General features: G+C 36.3%; 1 protein-coding gene across 1 annotated transcript in view; it reads left to right on the forward strand.

Annotated features, from left to right (window-relative positions):
- DCHS2 (dachsous cadherin-related 2) overlaps window positions 1-25174 on the forward strand; it is a 289412-nt gene extending 264238 nt beyond the window's left edge. Inside the window, exons 16-20 of the mRNA XM_008992578.4 lie at window positions 352-503; window positions 13971-14101; window positions 16244-16530; window positions 17748-17880; window positions 20012-25174. Coding sequence (XP_008990826.4) covers window positions 352-503; window positions 13971-14101; window positions 16244-16530; window positions 17748-17880; window positions 20012-22635 — 3327 coding nt within the window. The 3' untranslated portion in view covers window positions 22636-25174. The remainder of the gene's footprint in view (window positions 1-351; window positions 504-13970; window positions 14102-16243; window positions 16531-17747; window positions 17881-20011) is intronic.
- Window positions 25175-25863: the final 689 nt, after the last annotated feature.

Raw genomic sequence — 25863 nt, forward strand, 5'->3', positions numbered from 1 at the left:
CCTTTTCTGGTGCTAGCATGAATTCATATACACTATTGGAACGCTCCTATTCAAGCAACTTAGATGTTTTTAACAAATATTTCTTCCTATTGCACAAAATTATAGATCAAAAACATGTACCATTTCTACTGAGAGCTATTTGGAAATTCTTTGGATGAAGACTTTCCCCATCACTCAGTTTATCATAAAGTTAAATGTAAGCTTCAGTTGTTTATTGGTATTCCCTTTAATCATTGTTTTTAAAATGTGTTTGACAATCTGTGATTCTTTTTTAATGCATGTCTCTGAAAAACAGACTGAACCTACGTTGCAGAATAAATCTTATCTAACGAAACTGTCGGTTCCTCACAGGTTTTTGCTACCGACCTGGACAGTGGTTTGAACGGCCTAATTGAGTATTCTATTCTCTCTGGCAACCAAGAAGCAGCATTCCGGATTGATGCACTGAGTGGTGTGATAACAACAAACGCTATTCTAGATTACGAGCTCACCAGCTCCTACAGGTTGGTCCAGGGTTCAGATCCATTGGCTCTACTTTTTCTGCCTGCTTACTGACAACATTGTTGCTTTGTTCATAATTTCCTGTTATGTAAGCTCAGTTGTGCAATTTGTTTTCACTTTGATCCAATTTGTGATCACTCTTTTAGATATAAAAGTTAGTCTTATCGATTATTTGTATTTGGAAAACGTGATTAAAATAGCAAAACTTTAAGGTCCCTTCTAGTTCTAAGATTTTATGAATTTGTGACTCTATTAAGCACTAAATGGGTGACATTAAAAAGATAATGTTTGTGAGTAGCCTAATGAACTAGAGAGCCCTCTGCAAGTGTTTGTTGTTATTGTTTTTTAAAAACAGTGAAGACTGAAGGATGCTTTGCTTTTTAATTCTTTATTCTTGCATGTGAAAGTACAACGCTGCCTTCAAGGTCCTGTTGCAGTTCTGTGTTCTAATAGGAACGATCTATTATAGAAATAGAAATATATATATATATTTGCGATGGAGTCTCACTCTGTCACCCAGACTGGACAATCTCAGTTCACTGCAGCCTCCACCTCCTGGATTCAAGTGATTCTCCTGCCTCAGCCTCCCAAGTGCCTGCCACCACACCTGGCTAATTTTTGTATTTTTACTAGAGATGGGGTTCCACCATAGTGGCCAGGCTGGTCTCAAATTCCTGACCTCAAGTGATCCACCCATCTCAGCCTCCCAAAGTGTTGAGATTAGAGGTGTGAGCCACTGCACCCAGTCAGCAAAAGACTCTTAAGAAATCTAAAATATCCATGAGTGGGGACTGCTTAAAGAATTAGCAAAACCTTGGAATGGAATACCATGGAGTGGATTTTACAAAAGAAAGAGGCAAAACTCTATGTACTGATGAGATATGTGACTAAGTGAAGGCAGTAACGATACCCACTACGGTGCATATCTAGCCTGCCTGCTTGAATAAAAGCACACCTGCATACTTAGGATGCTTCTGGAAGAAAACATAAAAAATTTTTCACCTTATTTGTCTCTGGAGAAGCAGTCAGGCAGCCTGTGGTCCAAGAGAGGCTTAGCTCTCCTATTGAACATTTTAGTATGCTTTAGATTGATGTCGTATTTTTGTGTTTTTCCAAAGGGCTTGCCCATACTGTGTTCTATTTAATCCTTGCAACCACCCTATAAAGATGTTAAGGTGAGCACTTTCTTATTTGCTGATAAAGCAAAAGAAATACAGTGGCTTGCTTAGGGTCACAGGATAATCTGCGGCTCAAACTTGAACTTGCGCTTAAGTATTCTCCTTCTAAGGCACACTGTTTCCACTGGAGAGCTGCAGAGCAGACCTATTTAAAGAAAACAGATACAGTATACCAAAGACAAGGGTGTCAGTATTCTTCTACACCAGACTACTTTTATGTTTTGTGAAAAAATTACAGTATATGCATGTGGTTAAGCAATGAGAGCTGATTAAAGTGGAATATCTTACTGGGTAGATTGGATTAATTATCCTCCGGAAAACTTCCCAACGCCAAAAGTTTAAATGTTTAGGTTTTTTGTTTAATATACTTCAAAAGTGTTTTAAAAAGTTTAAGACTTTGCCCTGTATTAACTACTATAAATTTAAAAATAATATTTTGCACAATGGCTATGGCACTTATTGTTTAAATATATTAAAACCTATTCCCTGCTACATTGTTTCTCTAGTAATTGCTCAAGCATGAAACTTTCCTCCTCCATGGATGACTGTAGATAAATCTCAGTCTAGCTGAGTAATTATAAATTCAGGAATTATTAAAGGTCAGCTGTGTTCTAAGAACTAAGGATTTTCTGATTTTAAGGACTTTCTGTTACAGTGTTCTTCTTAATGGAAACTAATTAACAATTAAATCTTATTTCTTTCAACTTTTTCCTATTTGCGTCATGGTTTCTATGTTCACATTAAATTGGTCCCAGTATTAAAAAGTGCCTCTCTCCCATCCCCATGAAGAATTTAACTCTAGGCTTGGAGAAGCAAGAACTGAGAGAAATTGAACCCCCTACACACTGCCACAGATACACACAGGTAACAACACACACACACACACACACACACACAATCTCCAGCATCACCAAGGCAAGGAAATATTTTAAACCTCCTGCCTCTCTGGGCTCTCCCCACCCCTACCCACAATCCCTGCTGTGGTGTGGCTTCTATCCTTTAGTACTTTTCTTGATATTTAAGGCAATAAGAAATAGAGGATGATTTTCCCCTAGTCTGGTACACCTTTAGTGAATGTTTTGGAAACAGTCTCATTTAGCTTTCAGCTTTTACTTTTGAAGTATTGCTTTTTTGTCTGATTGAGAAAAATATTCCAATTACAGCCCTTTGTGTTAAAATACAAAAGATTTCCTCAAAGAAAACAGAGCTACCATACAAGCCAGCAATCCCACTCCTAGGTATATACCTGCCAAAAAGAAATCACAATATCGACAAGATATATCTGCACTGCCATATTTATTGCAGTAATATTCACAATAGCCAAGATTTGGAAGCAACCTAAGCGTCCATCAACAGGTGAATGGATAAAGAAAATGGAATATATAAACACAACAGAGTACTACTCAGCCATTAAAAAGGAATGAGATCCAGTCATTTGCAACAACATGGATGGAACTGGAAGTTACGATGTTAAGTGAAATAAGCCAGGTGCAGAAAGGCAAACATCTCATGTTCTCACTTATTTGTGGGAGCTGAAAATTACAATTGAACTCATGCATATGGAGAGTAGAAGATGGTTACCAGAGTCTGGGAAGTGTCAGGGAGGATTGGGGGTAAGAGGGGATGGTTAAAGGGTACAAAATACAGTTAAAATGAATGAGTATGACCTAGTATTCTCTGGTACAAAAGGGTGACTGTAGTAAAAACTTAATTATACATTTAAAAATAACAAAAAGAATATAACTAAATATAACTAAAAGCTTTGGATTGTTTGTAACACAAAGGATAAATGCTTGAGGTGATGGATACCCCATTTACCCTGATGTAATTATTACACATTGCATGCTTGTATCAAAATAGCTCATGTAATGCATAAATATATGTACCTACTATGTACTCCCAAAATTAAAAATTGAAAAAGAAAAGATTTCTTCTTATATTTTTCAATTTCCAAGACTTGGGCAATTTAATCTTTAATTAGTGATGCATTTCTAAAAATAATAATACATTAAAATATAAAATAAAAAAGGAGATAATATCAGTCATGATTCTACTAAATATAAATGTATTAAATAATTTTTGGTTTTAATATTAAGCAGCATATAACAAATTCAAAGGAAATATGATGAATTATAAAATAGGCATTAATTTCTGTCTGACTGATATTTATGAATATATAAAATGCTATTTATCAAGCATGAAGATGGGGACACCAAGACAAGTGTAAATGTCCTTGTTCTCAAGGAGTTTGAAAATCAAGTCCTAGTAAAATATGTGGCAGAAGGCACACTAATAATCACAGTAGTTTCCATTTATGGAACTCCTGCTTTACATTTATTAACTAATTGAATTCTTGTAGTAGACGTGATTTATAAAATAAATAAATGGAAACTCAGAGAGGTAAAGTGGTTTGGCCAAGAATACTAAACTAGTACATGATAGAACATGATTCTAGCTGATGTGAATGATTGCAGGGCTTATTTTATGATGTGAATGAATCTTAAGAGTACATGCATATACATTTACAAAATAAATAAATATTCAAGGCAAGCAGTTATTTCCAGGAGCAATGATAAACTCAGTGTATTCTTCATTGCATGCTCATTATGACTGGGAGAAAGCAATTTTACAGGTAACATAGGAAATGGGCTGAGATGTTAATTATTTTTTTTCAAAATACACAACTCACGAAAAGCAAAGCTGGGATTAGAATCCAAGTCTACTGATGCCCTGAGGAAAAGGGAATGAAAAGCATTTGGGGCCAAAGGAATGAAGAAAGGCACGGATATGTGCCAGTGTTTGGTATGTTTGGAAATAGCAAGTAGTACAGCACATCAGAGAAGCAACTAAGTGTGGGATAATAAAACAGGCAGCAGACAAGTTCTGAAAGACTTTCTATGTCATGTAATGGAAACTATACATTGTTCTGTGAACTACATACGATTATAAGCAGTTGAATGTAAGTTCCTGTCTTTATTTTTAAAGACATCTGGTAATGGATACACTGCAAGACAGAGAACTAGCATAAACCAACAAGCTGAACTAGGCTGCAGCAAGGAAAAGTCTGTTACATGGATGATGCAGTGGAGACGGAAGGAAGGGACATACCGAAATGTTGATTTGAATATGGAATCCATAGAGACTCGACCAGTTGAATTTATTGAACAAGAAAAGAGAGGGAACGGTGCTGAAATTTCTACTTAGGAAAGAAAGGGAAAGGAATAGATGGAGATTATGATTATTTATTCTGGGCATTTTGAGTTGACCAGTACAAGGACAAAAGTGAAGCTACCCTTTAGGCAATTGAAAATAATAATCTGTAGCTCAGGATAAGTGTCTTTACTTAAGATACAAATTTGAGATTCATCCAGGGAAAATGTGTAAAATGGAATTACCTCGGGAGAATATGTAAAATGAGAATTGAGGAGTGGTGACTTATCACCACCTCAGAATTAGGCAGAGAAATAGGAACTGCAAAATATATTTAGGTAATAGAAAGACCCAGGAAAAGATGATGTCATGGAGACCAAGGGGATAGGTTGGACTGAATGAAAGGAGAAGGCATCGAAATGTGTTTGCAGTAGAATCTCTAAAAATACAGTCATCTCTCAGTATCCATGGAGTATCGGTTGTGAGACTCTCCATTGCATCTCTCCCACTCCCCCATACCCAAATCCATGGATGCTCAAATTTCTTATATAAAAAGGCATGGTATTTGCATATTACCATGCAAGCCTCTCATATGGTTTATTTTTATTTATTATTTTTAATTGTTTTAATTTCAAATTTTAGTTTAGATACAGAGGACACATGCAGGTTTGTTACATGGGTATACTGCACCATGTAGTGAGCACAGTACTCCATAGGCGATTGAAAAATTACCACCCGGCCTCTCTCTCTCCCCCTCAGCAGTCCACATTGTCTATTATTCCCATGTTTATGTCCATGTGTGCTCAATGTTTAGCTCTCATTTGTAAACGAGGTAGTTTGTTTTTTTGTTTTTGTGTCAGTTTGTTTAGGATTATAGCCTCCAGCTCCATCCATGTTTCTGCAAAAGACATGATTTCTATGATTTCTTTTTTTATGACTGCATAGTATTCCATGCTCTCTCTCTATATATATATGAATATTCATATATATATATGAATATATATATTCATTCATTCCATGGTCTCTCTATATATCTAGATGATAGATAGATAAATAGATAGAGTCCATCTTTTTGCTATTTTGAATAGCGTGGTGATAAACATATGAGTGCATGTGTCTTTTTGCTGTAATGATATATCTTCCTTTGAGAATATGCCCAGCAATGATACTTTATGGTAAGTTCTTTGAGAAATCTCCAAAACTGCTTTTCACAGTGGCTTAACTATTTTACATTTCCAACAATGTATTAGTGTTCCCTTTTCTTCACAACTTCACCAGCATCTGTTATTTTTTGACCTTTTTATAATAGCCATTCTAGGCTGCATGCATTGGCTCACGCCTGTAATCCCAGCACTTTGGGAGGCCGAGGCAGGCAGATCATGATGTCGGGAGTTAGAGACCAGCCTCCCCATCTCTATTAAAAATACAAAGATTAGCCAGGTGTGGTGGTGGGTACCTGTAATCCCAGCTACTCAGGAGGCTGAGGCAGGAGAATTGCCTGAACCCAGGAGGTGGAGGTTGCAGTGAGTCGAGACTGTGCCATTGCACTCCAGTCTGGGCAACAGAGCAAGACTCAGTCTCGATAATAATGACAGTAACAATAGTAATAGCCATTCTGACTGATATCTCATTATGTTTTGATTTATATTTCTCTGATGATTAGTGATGAGCATGTTTTCATGTTGGTTGGCTGCTTGTATGTCTTTCTAGGAAAAGTGTCTTTTCATGTTTTTTGCCTATTTTTTAATGGGATTGTTTGGGTTTTGCTAGTTGATTTAAGTTCCTTGTAGGTATTGGATATTAGACCTTTTCCAGATGAATAATTAGTGAATATTTTCTGTCATTCTGTAGGTGGTCTGTATACTTTGTTGATAATTTCTTTTATTGCTGTTTACTCTGTTGATAATTTCTTTTATTGTGGCGAAGCTCTTTAGTTTAATTAGACCCCATTTGTCAATTTTTGGTTTTTTTGTTACAATTGCTTTTGAAGACTTAGCCAAAAATTTCTTGCCAGGGCCAATTTCAAGAAGGGTATTTCCTAGTTTTTTTTTTCTAGGATTTCTATAGCTTGAGGTGTTATATTGGAATCTTCAATTCATCTTCAGTTAATTTTAGTATATGGTAAAAGGTGAGGATCTAGTATCATTCTTCTGATTAGCCAGTTATCCCAGCACCATTTATTCAATAGGGAGTGCTTTCCCCATTGCTTATTTTTGCTGGCTTTGTTAAGATTGAATGGTTGTAGGTGTGTGGTTCTATTTCCAAGTTTTCTATTCTGTTCCATGGGTCAGTGGGTTTGCATTTATACCAGTACTATGCTATTTTGATTACTGTAGCCTTATATAGTTTGAAGTCAGGTAATATGATGCCTCCAGCTTTGTTCTTTTTGCTTAGGATTCCTTTGGCTATTTGGACTTTTTTATGGTACCATGTGAATTTTAGATTTTTTTTTCCCTAATTCTGTGAAGAATGATGTTGGTAGTTTGACAGGAATAGCATTGAATCTATAAACTTCTTTGGGCAGTATGGCCATTTTAATGATATTGATTTCAATTGTTTTGAATTTGTTGAGACTTGCTTTATGACTGAGCCTGTGGTCAATCTTAGAATATATTCCATGTGCAGATGAGAAGAATATATATTCTGTGGTTGCTGGGTGGAATGTTCCATGAATGTCTATTAAATCCAACTGGTGATGTATCAAGTTTAAATCTAGAGTTTCTTTGTTGGTTTTCTGCCTTGAGGATCTGTGTAACACTGTCAGTTGGGTTGAGGTCTCATACTACAATTGTGTTGTTATCTAAGCCTTTTTATAGGCCAAGAAGAACTTGTTTTATTTAAACTTTTATCTAATCTGGGTGCTCCAACATTGGGTACATATATATTTGGGGTATTTAAGTCTTCTTATTGAATTGTACTCTCTATCATTATGTAATGCCCTTCATTATCTTTCTTATTTTTTATTGGTTTAAAATACATTTCATCTAAGAAAAGTAAGTCCTGATCTTTTTTGTTTTCCACTGGCATGGTATGTCTTTCTCCATCCCTTTACTTTGAGTCTCTGAGTGTCATTACATGTGATATGGGTCTCTTGAAGATGGTTTGTCTTGTCTTTTAATCCAGCTTGTCACTCTGTGTCTTTTAAGTGGGGCATTTATCCCATTGGCATTCAAGGTTAGTATTAATAAGTGTGGCTTTGATTCTGTCATCATGTTGTTCTGTAGACTTGATTGTATAGTTGCTTTATAGTACCTGTTAGCTATGTGTTTAAATGTGTCTTTTTGGTAGCAGGTGCCATTCTTTTGATTTTATGTTTAGCACTCCCTTAAGGACCTCTTGCTCATCTAGTTGAAACAAGTTCCCTCAGCATTTGCTTGCCTAAGAAGGATTTCATTTTTCCTTCCCTTATAAAGCTTTTTATCTGAGTTCATTTGAAGAACTGTTTTTGGGGCTCTGAAATTCTCTCCTTAGCTTGGTCTATTCTGCTGTTAATATTTATGATTATATTATGAAATTCTTGTGGTAAGAGCTCTAGAAACTCAATTTGATTATATCTTAAAATGGCTATTTTGTCTTTCAGCTCTTGCATCATTTTACTGGATTCCTTGGACTGGGTTTCAACTTTCTCCTGAATCTTACATACTTTACATCATCTCTAGATTACTTATAACTAATGCAATGTAAATGCTATGTAAATAGTTGTAATACTGTATTTTTATTTTGTATCTTTTTACTATTGTATTTTTCAGTTTACATCCACAGTTGGTTAAATCTGTGGATGTAGAACCTACAGATATAGAAAGCCCACTATTACTTACTTTAAAAGGTTTGTGAGAAATAACCTGATTCCAAATTGTTTTCTAACAACTATTATAGTTGTATTATAGTTGTTGGTTAATTAATATAAATCTGTTAATATATGAATTAATATAAATCTAATGGTATTATAGTAGTAGGTTAATTAATATAAATCTGTTAAGTTCATTTAAAACTTAAGTCAACAGATTTATTTTCATTAATAAAAATACTCTACAAATTAAATGAATAAATGCAATTTCCTATACCCAGTATGTATTATAGACACCACAAGTTTTGGGATATGAAACAACAAATACTTCCTTAATTATTGTCTTAGAGAGTTTCTCCAACCTTTAAAGAAGAGAACTATAATTCATGATAGTAAAAAAGTGTTGTATGTATAGATTTAAACTTAAAAAAATCAAACTTGTATCTAATTTGGCTAGTGTCCCAACAGTGCTTTATATTCATTTTCATGCAATTATTCTCTATCCTTGTATCTTTCTGTTTATAAACAAAAGCCAAAGTACTAGCATAGTAGTTTTAGTATTCAAAGTTCATATGGCAGGATTATTTTCTCTGAAGACTTCTCAACGAATATCATTGTGATGTGAAATTTCTTTCCATTTCAACCAAGGCTGAGTAAGCACGTTGAGGTTTATAATGTTTATGTCCACAACTGGAAGGAAACCTTTGATTATTAGGAGGTTCTTGATAATGTTTTCTAGAGGAGATTCACAAAAGTGATGAATAGAAAGCAGATTCACAAAAGTGATGAATGGATTAAGGAGTGAGTAGAGACAACTTTGATAGACAGCTTTCCTTTTTCAGCAGTATTATGTTGAAAGGAAGAAATGCCATACGGTGTAACTGAGTGGGATTCAGTCTTGAGAGTAAAATATGTTTTAGGATTGGCTTGATTGAGCCTATTTAGGCAGAAAAGAAGAAGTCAGTAGATACATAAAGATTCAAGATTTTGATCTAAGTATATTTTCTTAATTTGACTTTTTATTGTTATCAAAATAATATATACTTTTAAAAAATCAAATAGTGTGTAGAGTGTAGATGAAAATCAGAAACTACTGCCTCACCTCTCCCAAGGCTAAAGCCCTCCAGAAGCAGACATGTTTCTTTTAATTATCTTGTATTATTTCATTGAAAATTTCCTCCCCTTTTTTCAGTTTTGTTTTGTCGTTTTGCCCTGTTTCATTTTCATGAATCCTATTAAATTAGGTATTGGCTTGCCTAGGTGGATTCTTAGTTATATTTCATTTCCTACTTTACATTTCTTGTTGTGTGTGTCAGTTTATTTTTGTTGTTTTATTTTGGGGAGATATTTCCTGAATTTTAATCTTCTAAAATTTCTTTTTTATTTTCTAGTTAAAAATTGGGAGGATATTATGTATTTGTTTTTACTTCTAAAAGCTCTTCTTTGATGCTTGGCTCTTTAAATAATATCGAGCTGTTGGTTTATGGATATATTGTCTTCTGATACCTCTCCAAGGTATTAATTAGAATTGTTTAAAGTTTCTTTTGTTCCTTTCAATATCTGTTTTCACTGTGTTCCTTTCTTTCTGTTTGTCTATACTGAGCTCTCTTTATTCATGCTGGAGGCTTTCTGTAAATAAGTGTTGATCCTTAGTTATAAGTGAGGCAGTGACAAAGTTATTAGAACCTCCGAGTGAGCTAGAAGTACTTGACTAGCACACTTCACTTTCAAGTGAACCAAAGGGGAGGTTGACTACTTTTCAGGATGGCATACAAATGGCAGTATATATGGAGTTCATTTTTCTTTGGGAGGGGACTTTCAGTTCTCCAGAGAAGATCTTTCAATATTATTAACCTGAAGTACGAACCAAAGGAATTCTTTGGCTGAGAATGAAGAGTAATAGGCAAAAGGGACATTACTACACTGTATTTAAAATAATATTTCTATTTAAATAATCTGAATTTAAAATATTCTTCTAAAATAGAATAGATAAAATATTCTATTTTTATCTCAATATCTCACTGCAATTTTTGCCATGTCTTGAGCCTCTCCTTGGTGACCTGGGAGCAACTCCGCTCCTCACGTATCTTTATGCTCCTCTAAATGCATTTTAAAACACTTTTTTAGAGGGGTTTTAGGCCCACAAAAAGAGAAGATGCAGAGATTTCCTATATATACCTGCCCATACACATGCACAGCCCCATTATCAAAATCCCCACTGGAGTGGAGCATTTGTTACATTTGACGAAGCTACATTGACACGTCATTATAACTCAAGTTTGCAGTTTTCAGTGGGATCTACTTTTGGTGTACATTCTGAGTGGATTTTAATCTCTGATTTCCTTCAGTCCCCTCATCTGCAACCACTCTTGAATCTGCTTGGATCTTCCAGAAATTGTTGATGTTTCTTATTCATTCCACCCACTAATATCTCCCCTCATTTTTTTAGCTTTATGGACTTATAACTCATGATACAAGGTTTTTGATAGCATTTTAGCAGAATCTTGAGAGGAAGAGAAGATAAAACCTGTGTAGTTGCTTACTATCTTTAACCAGAAATCAGTTTTTATTTTCATAGTTTTTTTTTTATGGTGGCTGATTATTTTTATTTTTTTAGAATTTCAGAAAAATAGAAAATTCTTGCTAGACATTTAAGATATAATTGAGAGTTTTGAAAAATTCTCTACCAACAAGTTTAGTACTTGTTAAGGCAATTAAAAAGATCCTGCCTAGTCAAAGGCCTTACTTAAAGTTTAACATGGTAAAAGACACTTCCCATGGTTGATAAAGTAGGAAAAAAAATGCTCTGAATTTAAAAGCCTTAGAATGGACCTGTTCTAAATCTGGTCAGTTTCATTTATTGTCTCTATTGATAATAGTAATCAGGGAACCGTTGTGGAACATGGAGCGAGCTGGACTGGCTACAACCAACAGTTTCCCAACAACTGCCAAAGAGCCATCATAGATGGCTTGAAGTGTTGCAGAGGTTGTGTGTGGAATATCTGCACATCTACCTTCATATTTTTTTATTTGTTCTTCAAGTCATTGAGAAATGTTTTCCTTTTCCATTTATTTTGATGCTAAACAATATATTTCTCTCCATATCAAAGAATCTCATTTCTTGTTAATCTGACAAAACATTATGTAGGATGCCCGAAGTTGTAACATTGTGAAAATAAGGGTAATTATGGATTCAGTAGAAGAGTTAAACTTTGATGTCTTGGTTGAGATGTTAGATGGCATTGGGAGGGACAAGCAGCAAGGAAGAAAGCAGAATGAGTTCATTATTTTTGTTGAAATATTTCCATATGTACCTAACTGACGTTCATAACTAAGTTTCCACATAGAATTATTTCAGAAATTAGGCTCCAGAAGTGTGAGATTCAGGTGGTTGTTCTACTAATATTTCAATTCTGATGGTGCAGAAGGCAGCCTGTGTTCTTCATGAATAATAGATAAGCATTGATCATTTCATTTTAAGTGGAATTCAAACCATGAAAGAGTTGATATTTACATCATTTTAAAATTCAGAATTAGAAAGAGAAAGAACATTTATCAAGTGAGCTAACAATGACAAAAAAAGTAGAAGTGTATCAACTTTCAAGACTTAGTTTCTTAGAAGGTAGTCCTCACAACTAGCTAAGACTAATTCCACTTCTGAAATAAAGAGCATCATCTAATTAATAATTCATTTTATAATTCAGCTGCCCTCCTGGCCTTCCTCGTGTTTAGAGTGGAGTGAAAAATAAACCAATAATTATACATTAGAATGTGACATATACACAATAAAGAGAGGTATGTTCAATGAGTAATGTGAAGCACAGGTTTCCAGTTGACCAAGACATAAGCCTGAATCCCAGCTCTGTCACATAATATGTATATAACCTTGGGCAAATCTTGAGAAACCAACATTCAATACTCACTAAAGAAAAGCAAATAAGGCAGCTCCCTGCCCTTAAGAAACTTGCAGAAGAGGCAGACAAGTATGTTATTTAGGAAAAAGAGTGATGATTGCTATGGCAGAAGAATGTACAGGGTGCTATGGGAATACATAAAGGTGCATTTAAATCAAATGAAATGTCTGTGAAAACTTGGCAGAGATGTGAACTTTGAAAAACCAAGAAGGTGTAAGGGGTGGGATTCCAAGTAAAAGCAAGGGCATAAAAGTTTATGTGAACATGTTCAGGGGTTGGACAACCTTTTAGAGACAAGGAGAGCCAAAGAAGGGGTTTAAATGGAAAGGTCAGGTTTTCAAATTAGGATTTTAGTTAGAGCAATTGAGAGCAATATAGAGGGTAGACGGGGAGGAGACACACAATAGGGAGGTTGGTAATTTATCAGATACTCCTGGTGAGAAAGAATACAATAAGCATAGAGCATTCCAGGTAAAAATGGTGAGGGACTGAGGCTACAGGGGACTAGCTTGTCAGGGTTTACTTGGGACTTCCGTGGATGTAGCACTGAAAGTTCCATGTCCCAGTTTACCTGGACTATCTTGGTTTTAAAAACACAGCAAGTCTCATGTCCCAGGAAATTCTTCACACCCACACAAAGCAAAATATGCTGAAGGCAGAAGAGAAATGGCTGGGAACACTAATCCAAGTGACATCCAGGAGGTAATACTGATGAGACACAGAATTAGTTGTTTGTTAGAAGAGTGGTGAGAGAGAGGGAGAAGGTGAAGATAGTAATAAGGTTGGTAGTTTGTTTGATGGAGAAGCTCACTGTAGCATTATCCAAGAGAGATTTATATACAGTACATGTAAATTCTTGCAGATCGTGGACTTTTACCTCTACTTCACAATCCTAGCCAATCGTGCAACTTCTGTATGTGTGTTCATCATAGCAGTGTCCTGTCTTAATTCTAGCATTTTGATTGATTTGCTATTTGGATCAAAAAATATCAGTACAAAGCAATCTTTTAGTCGCTACATCTTTCATTGGTTCCATAAGATGGAAATATGTAGCAATACTCAGACCACGGCATGGCAAGGTGGAGACAGTCTACTCATCCAAAGTACAGCTATTGGTATTTCTATTTTTTTAGATTATTCTCTGCAGGTCAGGATTGAATTTTACAGTCTGGTTCTCTGAAATGGTCCATTTTGACATTAATGCCTCATGATCCATGGCAGCTTGCTGAATTTAGTTCTCTGAACATGTCAAGAATAAACAAACTTCAGGGTACCATTCTTATAAAACACATTTTAAATGTTGCCATTTAGAAAATCCAAGAGAGAAATAAAAGTAGCTAGTCAGCTCATCTTAAAATTTTCAACTAGATATTTAATATTTATGTTGTTTTTCTAATTCCTGGATGATGAATCGCATTCTTTCATTCTTTCCTAAACCAGCTTGATTGTCCAAGCCACAGATAAAGGGATGCCCAGGCTTTCTAATACAACGGTGATCAAGATACAGGTGACTGATATAAATGACAATGCCCCAGCTTTTCTCCACTCTGAAGCAGTGGAAATTGCAGAAGGTAAGTGTGACGATTTGGCATAGTGGTTTTGATTAACTTGTATAATATCATTTAATATTTTCTTTAGCCAGACACTGTATTAAACACGAGTGCTGATCCTCAACAACCATGCAAGCTAGATCATTTTTGTTTTCCTTTTGCAGAATAGAAATTGGATGATCATAAGTTAAATATTAAATGTCAAAGGAGTAAAATGTTAAAGCTGTGATTTGCACTCAGATCAGTGGAGGCCAAGTCCCCATGCTCTAACCATCATTCCTTACAGTATCTGTTTATATACAGACATTTCTCTCAAATTAAATCTACTCTATGAAGAAGTGTATTTTGTTTACTGTGATAACCATGTGAGCCTCCTCTAAGAAGAATCAGCATTCATAATCTGTCAGTCTTTTCAGGATACTAATAACAAGTAATTAGATGTTTAATGAAGTGAATTAGATGTTTTTCTAATTCTGGGAAAAAAGCCATCGTTTTTCCCAGAATAACCTAATCTTCAACGTTTGTAACCCCGTAATCGTGGAGGTTGAAACTGGAAAGTTTTTAAGTGAGATGCTGGTTAATTTTCTTTTTTCGAAACCAGGTCTCACTCTCTTGGTGCAATCCTGGCTCACTGCAACCTCTGTCTCCTGGGTTCAAGTGATTTTCCTGCTTCAGCCTCCCAAGTAGCTGGGACTACAGGCATGTGCCACCACGCTGGGCTAATTTTTGTATTTTTTGTAAGACGGGGTTTCACTATGTTGGCCAGGCTGGTCTTGAACTCCTGACCTCATGATCTGCCCACCTTGGCCTCCCAAATTTTGGGGCTTACAGGCATGAGCCACCATGCCCATCTGGTTAATTTTCATTATTTGGATCTGTGGATTATCCAATGATCCCATAGTCTGTGAACCCAAAATTGTCCATGGTCAATGGCTGCACTGGCGAAACACAACCTAAGTCTTTAAAGTTGAAGTTGAAAATAATGGGGGCCCCTTGCTTGCCTCTCTACTTCACTCTTAATATTAAACTAATTCCTAAAAATGTTTCTACCATTTTATTATATTCACTTTCTAAACAAATTATAACCATCACCTCTCACAGAGGGAAATATTCCAGAAATATTTATTCGTAGAGACATCTACAAATATTATAGCCTACAAATAAAAGAAATTATCCAGTTCTGCCTCTCACACATTTGATATATTTTCATTTGATTTTATGGAAGGTTCTATTTTTCAGCACATGCAATTAGTGGTAAAATATAGCAATGGGCCTAATATAAATATATCACAAGAAGAAACTACATAAATCAAAACATGCTCAATGGGGTATGGTGTGGTTAGTGCACATTGAGAGTGTTCTAGCTTGAAATTAGAAAATTATGAGTTTCATATACAGTGGAAGGATTCTGAGCATCTTGGCATATTCTTTCCCCCTGTACCATATCGGTAAGCTTAGAAACAAAGTCCCTTTCATGGGCTGTTTAGGCTAGAGAACATATGTGGTGAGTGAGGCATTGAGCACGTCATCTACTTTGTAATTTTTTGGTGAATAATATTCAAGATTTGCTTTCCTTACTAGTACTATGTAAACTTTGTTTTTCTATAGTCTTAATAATTTTGAGATTTAAGGAAAAAAAAGCAGTGTGCACACCACTCTAAAAGAAATAATTGTTCAAAAATACATTTAAGAAAATAAGTATCTAATTCTAACATTAGTGCCCAAATATTTAAACTGACCTACTTTTGACAATGCAATGCCATATTTTATAATGTTCTGAGTAATACTACCCCTCATCCCATTCACATACCCCATGAAGATACGATTTTGATACAGAAACTGTATATTGTAAATCAGTGGCTTAGAATGTTTTCTTGTTACTAGAAGTGTGTTGTAAGCATATGAGGGAAATAATATAATATAAAAATTAAATATGCCCTACCTCCTCAATTCCCTTCTCAGTGGTAAATTTTCACTTTTATTGGGCTCATAAATTCTTCAAAGTTTTTGTTCAGTGCATAATGAGCTTTGTACGAGAAATCAGGCCAAGAAAGAGCAAATCATGTTGGACTTAGAATAAAAACACTTGGATGGAACTATGAAAGAAATGAATTTCAAAGGATGAAATTTAATGAAGACTGACACTGGTCATGACTATTTCAGATTCTTTGCCTGGTGTAATTGTGACTCATGTGTCAGTCCATGATGTGGATTTGAATTCAGCTTTCATATTCAGTTTTGCTAAAGAGAGTAATCCTGGAACCAAGTTTGCTATTGATCAGAACACTGGAGTGGTGGTGTTGGTGAAAACACTGGATTTTGAAGAAGTGACTGAATATCGGCTGCTCATCCAAATTTCTGATTCAGTGCACCGCACAGAGGGAGCTCTCGTAGTCCGTGTGCTGGACGTCAACGACAATCCACCAGTGTTTTCTCAAGAATTCTATCAGGTAAAGGGCTTAAAGGGATGCTGAAACCACAGCCAAAACTAGAAAGAATAGAGAATGATGTAAGCCTTCCATCGCCAACAGACTGTTTCAAACAGACAGCATTCACTGTTTTTAGTGCCTAAGTTAATGCTGTGGGTTTTATACTTAATATCATGGAGTCTATAAGTACATATGGAAATGAAAGTCTCATTCGACTTAGTTTACTACATATATATATTTTTTACTTTTTAGAGGTTGTAGTCTAGTGTTTCATGACAATTGGAACCTACCTAATATTTGCAAAACCACTGATAAGATTGTTTGCATTATCGGCACTTAATTTGGGAAAATTCTTTCTTTCATAGACATATTTTTGGAATGCATTGATTAAAATTTTACAGAAAAAAAAACATAAACAAAACTATAAATTGGAAATTTCAGCTTTGAGAGCATAGTATATGTTTATAGAAGTAAGGGCCAGGATTAGCATTCAGCTCAATCCTTGCAAATGGACTCCAGACCTTTTGATGTAGCAAATGCAAGATTTAAGTGTAAACACAAGGGGAGGTTAACCTAAGTAATGATTCCCTGTGGTTTGCTTGAATTATGCCATGCTGTCATATAATACATTAGTGAATGTATTAACTATCTTCTGCCACATAGGAATAGTTTAGAAGAAATTTTTCTATAATGAAAAAAATGGAATAAAATACTTTTTAAAACTTATTTTTTTCTGGCCAGGTGTGGTGGCTCACCCCTGTAATCCCAGCACTTTGGGAGGCCAAGGTGGGCAGATCACCTGAGATTAGGAGTTCAAGACCAGCCTGGCCAGCATGGTATAACCACGTCTCTACTAAATAAAAATTAGCCTAGTGTGGTGGTGGGCGCCTGTAGCAGCAGCTACTCAGGAGGCTGAGGTAGGATAGCTGCTTGAACCCAGGAGGCAGAGGTTGTGGTGAGTCAAGATCACACCACTGCACTCCAGCCTGGGCAATAAGGGTGAAACTTTGTTTCAAAAACAAAACAAACAGTATCTTTTTTTCTTCCGGACTCCAGGGACTATTTACACAATATTTTTAATATGTCAATTCCATAAATTAATATGTCTAATAAAGTCAGGTTGTATTGTATGGTTTCCATAATCAAAATGAATAAAATGACCTCAAGTTCAGGCCCTGTTTGTGAAAATATCTTCAGCCTTTAAACACAATGTCCCTATTTTTCTCTTTTTCCCTCAGGCCACAGTTCCTGAATCAATACCTGTGGGGTATTCAGTGCTGACTGTGTCAGCCACAGACTTAGAAAGCAATGAGAGCATTTCTTACAGAATTCTTTCCTCTTCTAAGGAATTCTCCATTGATCCTAAGGATGGTGAGTTATTTATAGTTGCATTAGTGCTCATAGGTTGGAGTTTCAAAGTGGAAACCTGAAGTAACCCTTTCTAAATGCCCCTAAAAAAATCCCCCCCCCCCGCCTCCATGGAATAAGAAGCATGACTGTTAAATTACTCTTCACATCAAGTGCTGCAGTAGCCAATGCCAGTGTTATTTCTCTTCTCTAAAACCTCAGTGGCTGGAAAGCAAAAGTCCCTGGTTAAATGCTGGTAAATGCTCACAAATTCAGAGACCCCAGTATAATAAACACTCAGGTTCATTCGCCCAACTAAGCTCAGTTCAGGCAATTATCCCAGGAATCAGAAGGAATCAAAATGATGTTGAATGGATTATTCTGCGCTGAAGACTTCATCTTACTAGAGCTTGGATGCTTTTCCCCAAGCCAAGTTAAAAAAAAATCAGTAATAGCATTATGTGTTCAATAGGCACAAGAATCATTTAAAAAGGAAAGTTATTTAAGCATCTCTATCAACTAGAAACCATTGTGGTATTTTGGTTTATTTGATGCTTCCCAAAGCTTTTTGTCTTTTTGTCAGAAACCAAGACATTTGTGGTTGTGAAATGCATTCAGACAAGTGATTCCACATTCAATTAAACAGTATATAGAGAAAGTTTAACAGTGAGTGAACATTAAAAGCTAAATTTTACGAAGAGGAATAATTAGCAAAACCAATGTCCCTAGCAGAGCACAATGGAAAATAATAGGGCCTGGGACACATCACACTCTTGTGTTCCCCATCTCTATCCACCATTGCATCATTTCACAAGTGAGAGTTCATTTAAAAATCAACCTTGGGATTACCTGAAAGGTGAATTTAGTCCAAAAATACCAGCATGAAGCCCACCTGGTGTTGAAAATGGAGAAGTGTATCATGTATCATGTTGCCCATGGATGAACGATTACTCCCTGAACACAAACATATCATGCTCTCTCTCTCTCTCAATCTCTCTCGTCTCATATGATGGCAACTGCCACCCTGGCCACAGCAGATCACAGTGTGCAAGTCCTTCTGAGCACTCAAACCTTAGCAACACTTTCATTTGACATGTGCTATCAACAAATTTTGCACTGAGCTATTGATTCAAATATTTTTTAAACATTAAATGACAATCTATTTAGTTCATAGTGGGACTCTAATTGAAATGTGGCATTTAAATGTCAACATTCTGTATTCTTTCTTAGTGACCATCCTTAAGATACATTTATCTTAAAAATGTTATAACACACATACTTATAAAAACTATATATTTCTATATTTACCACAATAAACTCTATTAGCTACATTCAGCAATAAGGGAAAAATCAACTTGCATGACCTTTAGGAAAGCTCATCTCAGTAGTAACTCTGCATTATCATTTTTACTGCTTTCATTTGGCTTGAGTGTCAACAAGTATTTCCAGAATAAATATCTTATTTTATTATTATTATTTGTGGAGACGGAGTCTCACTCTGTCACCTAGCCTGGAGTGCAGCAGCATGATCTCGGCTCACTGCAACCTCTGTCTCACAGGTTCAATCAATTCTCCTTCCTCACCTCCCAAGTAGCTAGGACTACAGGCATATGCCACCATGTCCGGCTAATATTTGTGTTTTTAGTAGAGACGGAGTTTCACTATGTTGGCCAGGACGGTCTTGATCTCCTAACCTCGTGATCCACCCACCTCGGTCTCCCAAAGTGCTGGGATTACAGTGTGAGCCACTGTGCCCTGCCCAGAATAAGTATCTTTATAACAGAATATCTCTATACATGTGTTTGTGGGTAGTAGAATCGGGTATAAATTTAACAAACAAAAATTTAAGAATAGTGGAACAACTAACTTACTCTACAAAAATAAAATTCTGAGAAATCTGTGGCAAAAGCAACCTCAAGCCACACACATATTTCACAGAGTGACTGTCATGAATATTATTGCTGTATCTTACATGTTATAAACATATACATATATACAATAATTTGTATTTCTATTTGGAGTTATTAAGGTTGTGACTTAACAAATCTAACAAATAATTGAATACATATTATTAGACATTCAGTAATCATCTGCTGATTAAATGGATCGTGAAACTGCACCTCATAATGCTGAAATACTATGTCTTATTTTTCAGGCACAATATTTACTACCGGTCCCGTATTGCTTCTGGATAAAATATCAACAACTCAACTTCTTGTTGAAGCCTGTGATGGTGGAAATCCTGAGCTGAGAGCTCTTACATTAGTGGAGATAGGAATACAAGATATGAACAATCATGCCCCCGAGTTCACAGTCAAATCCTATAATCTTAGCCTAAGTGAGGATGCTCTGATTGGAAGCACGCTTGTTACATTCTCAAACATCGACCGTGACTGGACCCCTGAAAACACATATGTTGAATATTCCATCATCAGTGGTAATTTACAGAGCAATTTTCATGTGGAAACTAATTTCATTCATTCAGAATATCCTTATAAGCAAGTTGCTTACCTTGTGTTGCTTCACAGTCTGGACAGAGAAGCAAGTGCTAGCCATGAGATTGTCATTCTAGCATCTGACAGTGGCTGCCCTCCACTGAGTGCCACAGCTGTCATATCAATACAAGTACTTGATGTCAATGACAATCCTCCAAACTTCAGCAGCCTGAGCTATCACACCCATGTCAAGGAAAGCACCCCTCTAGGGAGTCACATCACTGTGGTCTCAGCAAACGATCGTGACACAGGGTCACATGCAGAAATCATCTACCACATCATCTCTGGAAATGAGAAGGGACATTTTTATTTAGAAGAAAACACTGGAGTTCTTTATTTGATTAAAACTCTGGATTATGAAGAAATGACAAAATTCACCTTAACTGTCCAAGCTTCAGATGCAGAAAAGAAACACTTTTCTTTTGCAGTTGTATTTGTCAATGTCCTGGACGATAACGACCATGCACCTCAGTTTATGTTTTCAAGTTTCAACTGTGTTGTTCCTGAAAATCTGCCTGTTTCCTCTACCATATGCTCTATCAATGCTCTGGATTTTGATGCAGGTCCATATGGAGAATTGACCTATTCTATTGTATCACCCTGTTTACTCATTCATGGAATGTCTTACGATCATGATCTCTTCCTCATTGACCCTTTGACAGGGGATATTCATGCTAAGCAAATCCTTGACTATGAAAATGGCAATAAATACTGCCTCACAGTCCAAGCTAAAGACAAAGGTGATGCAACAGCCTCTTTAGTGGTCTGGGTGGATATTGAAGGGATAGATGAATTTGAACCCATTTTCACTCAAGATCAGTATCTTTTCACCCTCCCAGAAAAGAATAAAGACAGACAGTTGATTGGAAGAGTGGAAGCCTCAGATGCAGATGCTGGTATTGATGGAGTCATTCTTTACTCTCTTGGGACCTCATCTCCTTTCTTTTCAGTAAATAAAACCAATGGAAATATTTATTTGATTAGAGCCCTTCCCCTAATGAAAAGTCAAGTCAACAAAGAAGACATCATGGAAATGAAAATAATCGCTCATAGCCCCAAACCAGACTCCAAGTTTGCATCTTGCACTGTTTTTGTGAATGTGTCTTTCTCCTCTGAAGGAACACACTTGGCAGTGTTTGCCAGCAGCTTTTCAATCAGCCTGGTGGTCTCCTTTTTAGTGTTTCTGATACTCATCTGCATTCTAATTGTACTGGTTTTAAGACATAAACAGAAAGACACAATAAACACGTATGAGGAGAAGAAAACCTCATCTTCAGATATGGACTTGAAAGTTACCAGGGATCCCAATGTGCTCAAAGCCTTCCAGAAAACTGATGACTGCAGTAACAAGGTGGTGCCTGTGGATGCCACGCCAGAATGGTTGAGTTTAATTAGTATCATGGAGAAGGACGTTGTCAATCTGTACAGACACTCAAACTCCAGTGGCCACTGTTCTGTGGAAGGAGAAACTGCAGAAGACAAGGAAATCCAGAGGATAAATGAGCATCCCTATAGAAAGGGCTCAGATTTAGCTCTGAGTGACTGCGAGTCCAGGGTGCCAGACTCAGGTATCCCCAGGGACTCGGACCAGCTCTCCTGCCTATCTGGGGAAACTGATGTGGTGGTGACTGCTGAAATAGCAGATGCCAGCCAAATGCTTGGGGAAGGAGATCAAGGGGAAGGCTGCAGTACCATCTGTGCTCAAAATAATGTGTTATCCCAGACAGTTCAGAAGAGAGAAGCAAAAGAGAGCATCCTGGCTGATGCTAGAAAAGAGTCTGTCTTTACTTCAGGTGATCAAGAAGTAAGGTGTGCAGCTCTTTCAACTCAGACAACCTCTGATCATGATGGAAGAGGCAACTATCACTGGAATTATCTTCTCAGTTGGGAACCCAAGTTCCAACCTCTTGCCTCAGTATTTAATGATATTGCGAAACTAAAGGATGAACATGTGCATATGTCTGGCATTCCAAAAGAGAAGAAATCTTTTGTTTTTCCACCCCCTTTGATAACAGCAATAGCCAAGCCTGGGATTAAAGCAGTCCCACCAAGAATGCCAGCAGTAACCCTGGGGCAGGTGCCTCAGAAACACCCACGCTCTCCTATCCCCTATCATCTTGGTTCTCTGCCAGAAGCTATGACTCCCAGTTTTTCTCCATCTCTTTCCCTCTTGACCATGCAGCCTCCTGCCTTGTCTTCGCTGTTATCAGAAGGAGAATTATTAGGAACACACGTCAGTGGTACATGCCATGAACCTAAAGTAGAAGATGAAATTCAAATATAAAACCACTGGGATGCCAAGTACCTGCTCACCATCGGTCATGAATAAATGAACAAAACATTCTCAGCCAGCAACTCAAGATTGGGCTCGTTTTTATCTAAAAGCAAGTGATATACTTTAGTCAGAGTTTTTAAAATCTCCCTATTAAAGTTTCTCAAATTTCTTTCAGCCTTAATGAAAAATTATTTCCTCTTTTCATCCATATGTGTTGCTCTCAGGACTCACATTTGTATATATCAAGTAGTGTATGTTCTGTCATACTTGTTGTCTGTATGATTAGACTTCCAAAGGACACAGTGAACTTAACTGACTGCCAGAATGTTTATCTTGTAACGAAGTATAGTGTACTGGTCACATTGCTGCCGAGTAAAGGCAAAATATGGGATAAGTTTAGGTCAGAACGTATTATAACAGACAGGGGGAGTCTAAATGGATAAACTTTAGTTTTAAGATAAAGCAGCAGTCGGTGGATCTCATATATTTAGAGGAGTATTTCTCCATTTTTTTCCCCAAATATCACACCTGTAGAGTTTAGCCATAATTGAAGCTCAATTTGGAGTCTTTTGGAAATCTAGTGAGAAATTAAGAATGGAATTTGTCATAACTCTGTGCCAATAAGATGAAAACAAATAAGATAATTATTCCTGATTAAATAAACCAGAAAAGCATGTTCCTGATAGAGGGCCAGGATTGATACTCACAGTATTTATGTGATTTGCTATCACCTGAGATATATTATCTTGGCCTTTACAAATGGAATGGCTTTTTTTTTTCCAGGTCTTGTCTTATAAGTCGGTGTGAGTAAAGACATTAAACTTTAAAGATTAATTTATAGAAATTTCTTCGTTTTATTTTCTTCTAGATACAGTAACTTTTTGTGTGAAATAATTTATCCACTCAGTGTCAGTTTTTAAAGTTTGTGTAGATAAAATCATGTTATTAGCTAATGATAAATCTCATAGAATAATTTAGCAATATATTTTTAAATGAAGTTGTTTTATGGAAATGTTTCTACTACAAAAGTTAAGAAGTCAGAAGTCTTTTAACCATTTGCTCACAGCTTTAACTGTCAATAGGTGGAGCAGTTTGGCACATGGTTAAGATGACTCTGTACAATTACTATTTTAGAAATATAGCAGTGCTATATGGTGCTCATATACAGTGCTCTAGCCTTCTTTATGATGGGTCTGGGAATCCCTCGAAGATTCTCATCCCTCTCAGGCAGGCGGAGTGCATCCTGACGATGGTGGTTCAGAAGTCGTCTTCCCATGGTTGGCACCAGGGCCAGGTGTTAGGCTAACAGTTCAGGAATTCTAATGTGAAATCTAAAGGGTATTGTGTGGCTTTCTTAGTAGTTAGGATGGGCTTCTACTATAGAAATAGTTCCTTTGTGTTTTTCTTCCATAGGCATCATCTGTGAAATTTTGTGACATAATTAATTTCTCTTTACTAAAAAATAATGCAGGGTGCAGTGTTTGATATCTGGTTTTGTAGATAAATAATTCTACAGCTTCGTATGCTGATATTATCTCTTATATATCAATGCTGACTCAGATTGAGAACAAATGTATAAAGCTACATTACAAACTGTATGAAACATGAAGAGTTCTTTAATAAGCCTGAAATCCTAGGAAAAATCCTGTAGAGTGGGAAATTTAAATAACAGGAGACTGATACATGTTTCTCCTCTTCTTCTGGAGTCTGGGGAAGAAGATTTCATGACTTACGTAAAAAACAAAACAAAACAAAAAACCCCACACAGTTAATCATTTATATGTTCCACTATTTATTATCTTTTTAACTTTTTTTTTTTTGAGACGGAGTTTCGCTCGTTACCCAGGCTGGAGTGCAATGGCGCGATCTCGGCTCACCGCAACCTCTGCCTCCTGGGTTCAGTCAATTCTCCTGCCTCAACCTCCTGAGTAACTGGGATTACAGGCACGCACCACCATGCCCAGCTAATTTTTTGTATTTTTAGTAGAGACGGGGTTTCACCATGTTAACCAGGATGGTCTCGATCTCTTGACCTCGTGATCCACCCACCTCGGCCTCCCAAAGTGCTGGGATTACAGGCGTGAGCCACAGTGCCCAGCCCTCTTTTTGACTCTTTTGAAAACACTGCTTTGAGCATAGAAAGAAAGTCTATACTATTTTTCCTAATTGTGTGTGGAAGTTTTCTTTTCACAACAGAATTGTTTCTGGAAACTAAGAACATTTTGTTGTTTTTAATTAAACAGGTTCTTTATTTACTGTGCTTAAAAAGAGTTATTCATTTACCTATTCCCTAAGTTATTTATTACTGTGATTTATTTACTCATTATGGATGTGATTCTGTATTTTTTCTAGCCATTTCATAAAAAAAGGAAGACGTGTAGTTTTTGTTAGAGCTTCTTACCAATATTTAACGGACTTAATTGATAGATTTATTAATCTGTATCCAGTGCCACACCACCACCAAACAAGTACTACAAGTGGGATTGTGGGTAAAAATGTGAACACTCTGGTTAAGTGTTTGCAATAAATCATGTATCAGCCCTTTCAACTAGAGTGCTTTTTTTTTCCTAAGTAAACAATATAATTTGTACATTTTTCCTTCAAGTTTAATATTAACTTGCCTCATATGTTCTGGGTTACTTTGCTGATCTATGCACTGGCTTTAGCACTCTGGAGGGGGTACAGAACTTGTTAGTGGAAAATCATATTAAGCCCCAAATTCATAAGCTATCAAATAAAAGACAGTTGTCTCTTGTGGAATTTTGGCTGCCTGAAATTCTGGCCTTTCTTGTTGGCAGCCTTAAAATACTGGTGTAAATCAGTACCAAATGGATATCAAAATTCCATGTCCTAGTAGTAATCATTGAATTGGCTTCCAAAACAGATTCCTGGGCAAAGAAAAAGAAAAATGCTGTATCTTTAGGGATTTGATCATTTAACTCTTTTAAAAATGATTAAAATGCACTCTACACTTCTGCTGCCTCCATGTATTCATATTCAGTCTACAATAGACGTCCAGTTGAGACAGGATTGTGTTTCACAGCGCCTTTACCTTTAGCCCTCCTTGCTGTGCTTTCTAGAAGTTACAGCAATAATTTGATTGTACATTTTAAAGTTTGTATTTTAAAAAAATCCAAACGTATACTTTGTTAATTTTGTTTTACCATTCTAAACATACCTTAACTTTAAAAAGCAAGGCATAACTAAAGATTTAAGATAATCCACTTCAAAGCAAAA

The sequence above is a fragment of the Callithrix jacchus genome, chromosome 3 (assembly GCF_049354715.1).
Source record: "Callithrix jacchus isolate 240 chromosome 3, calJac240_pri, whole genome shotgun sequence".
NCBI classification, from domain to species: domain Eukaryota; kingdom Metazoa; phylum Chordata; class Mammalia; order Primates; family Cebidae; genus Callithrix; species Callithrix jacchus.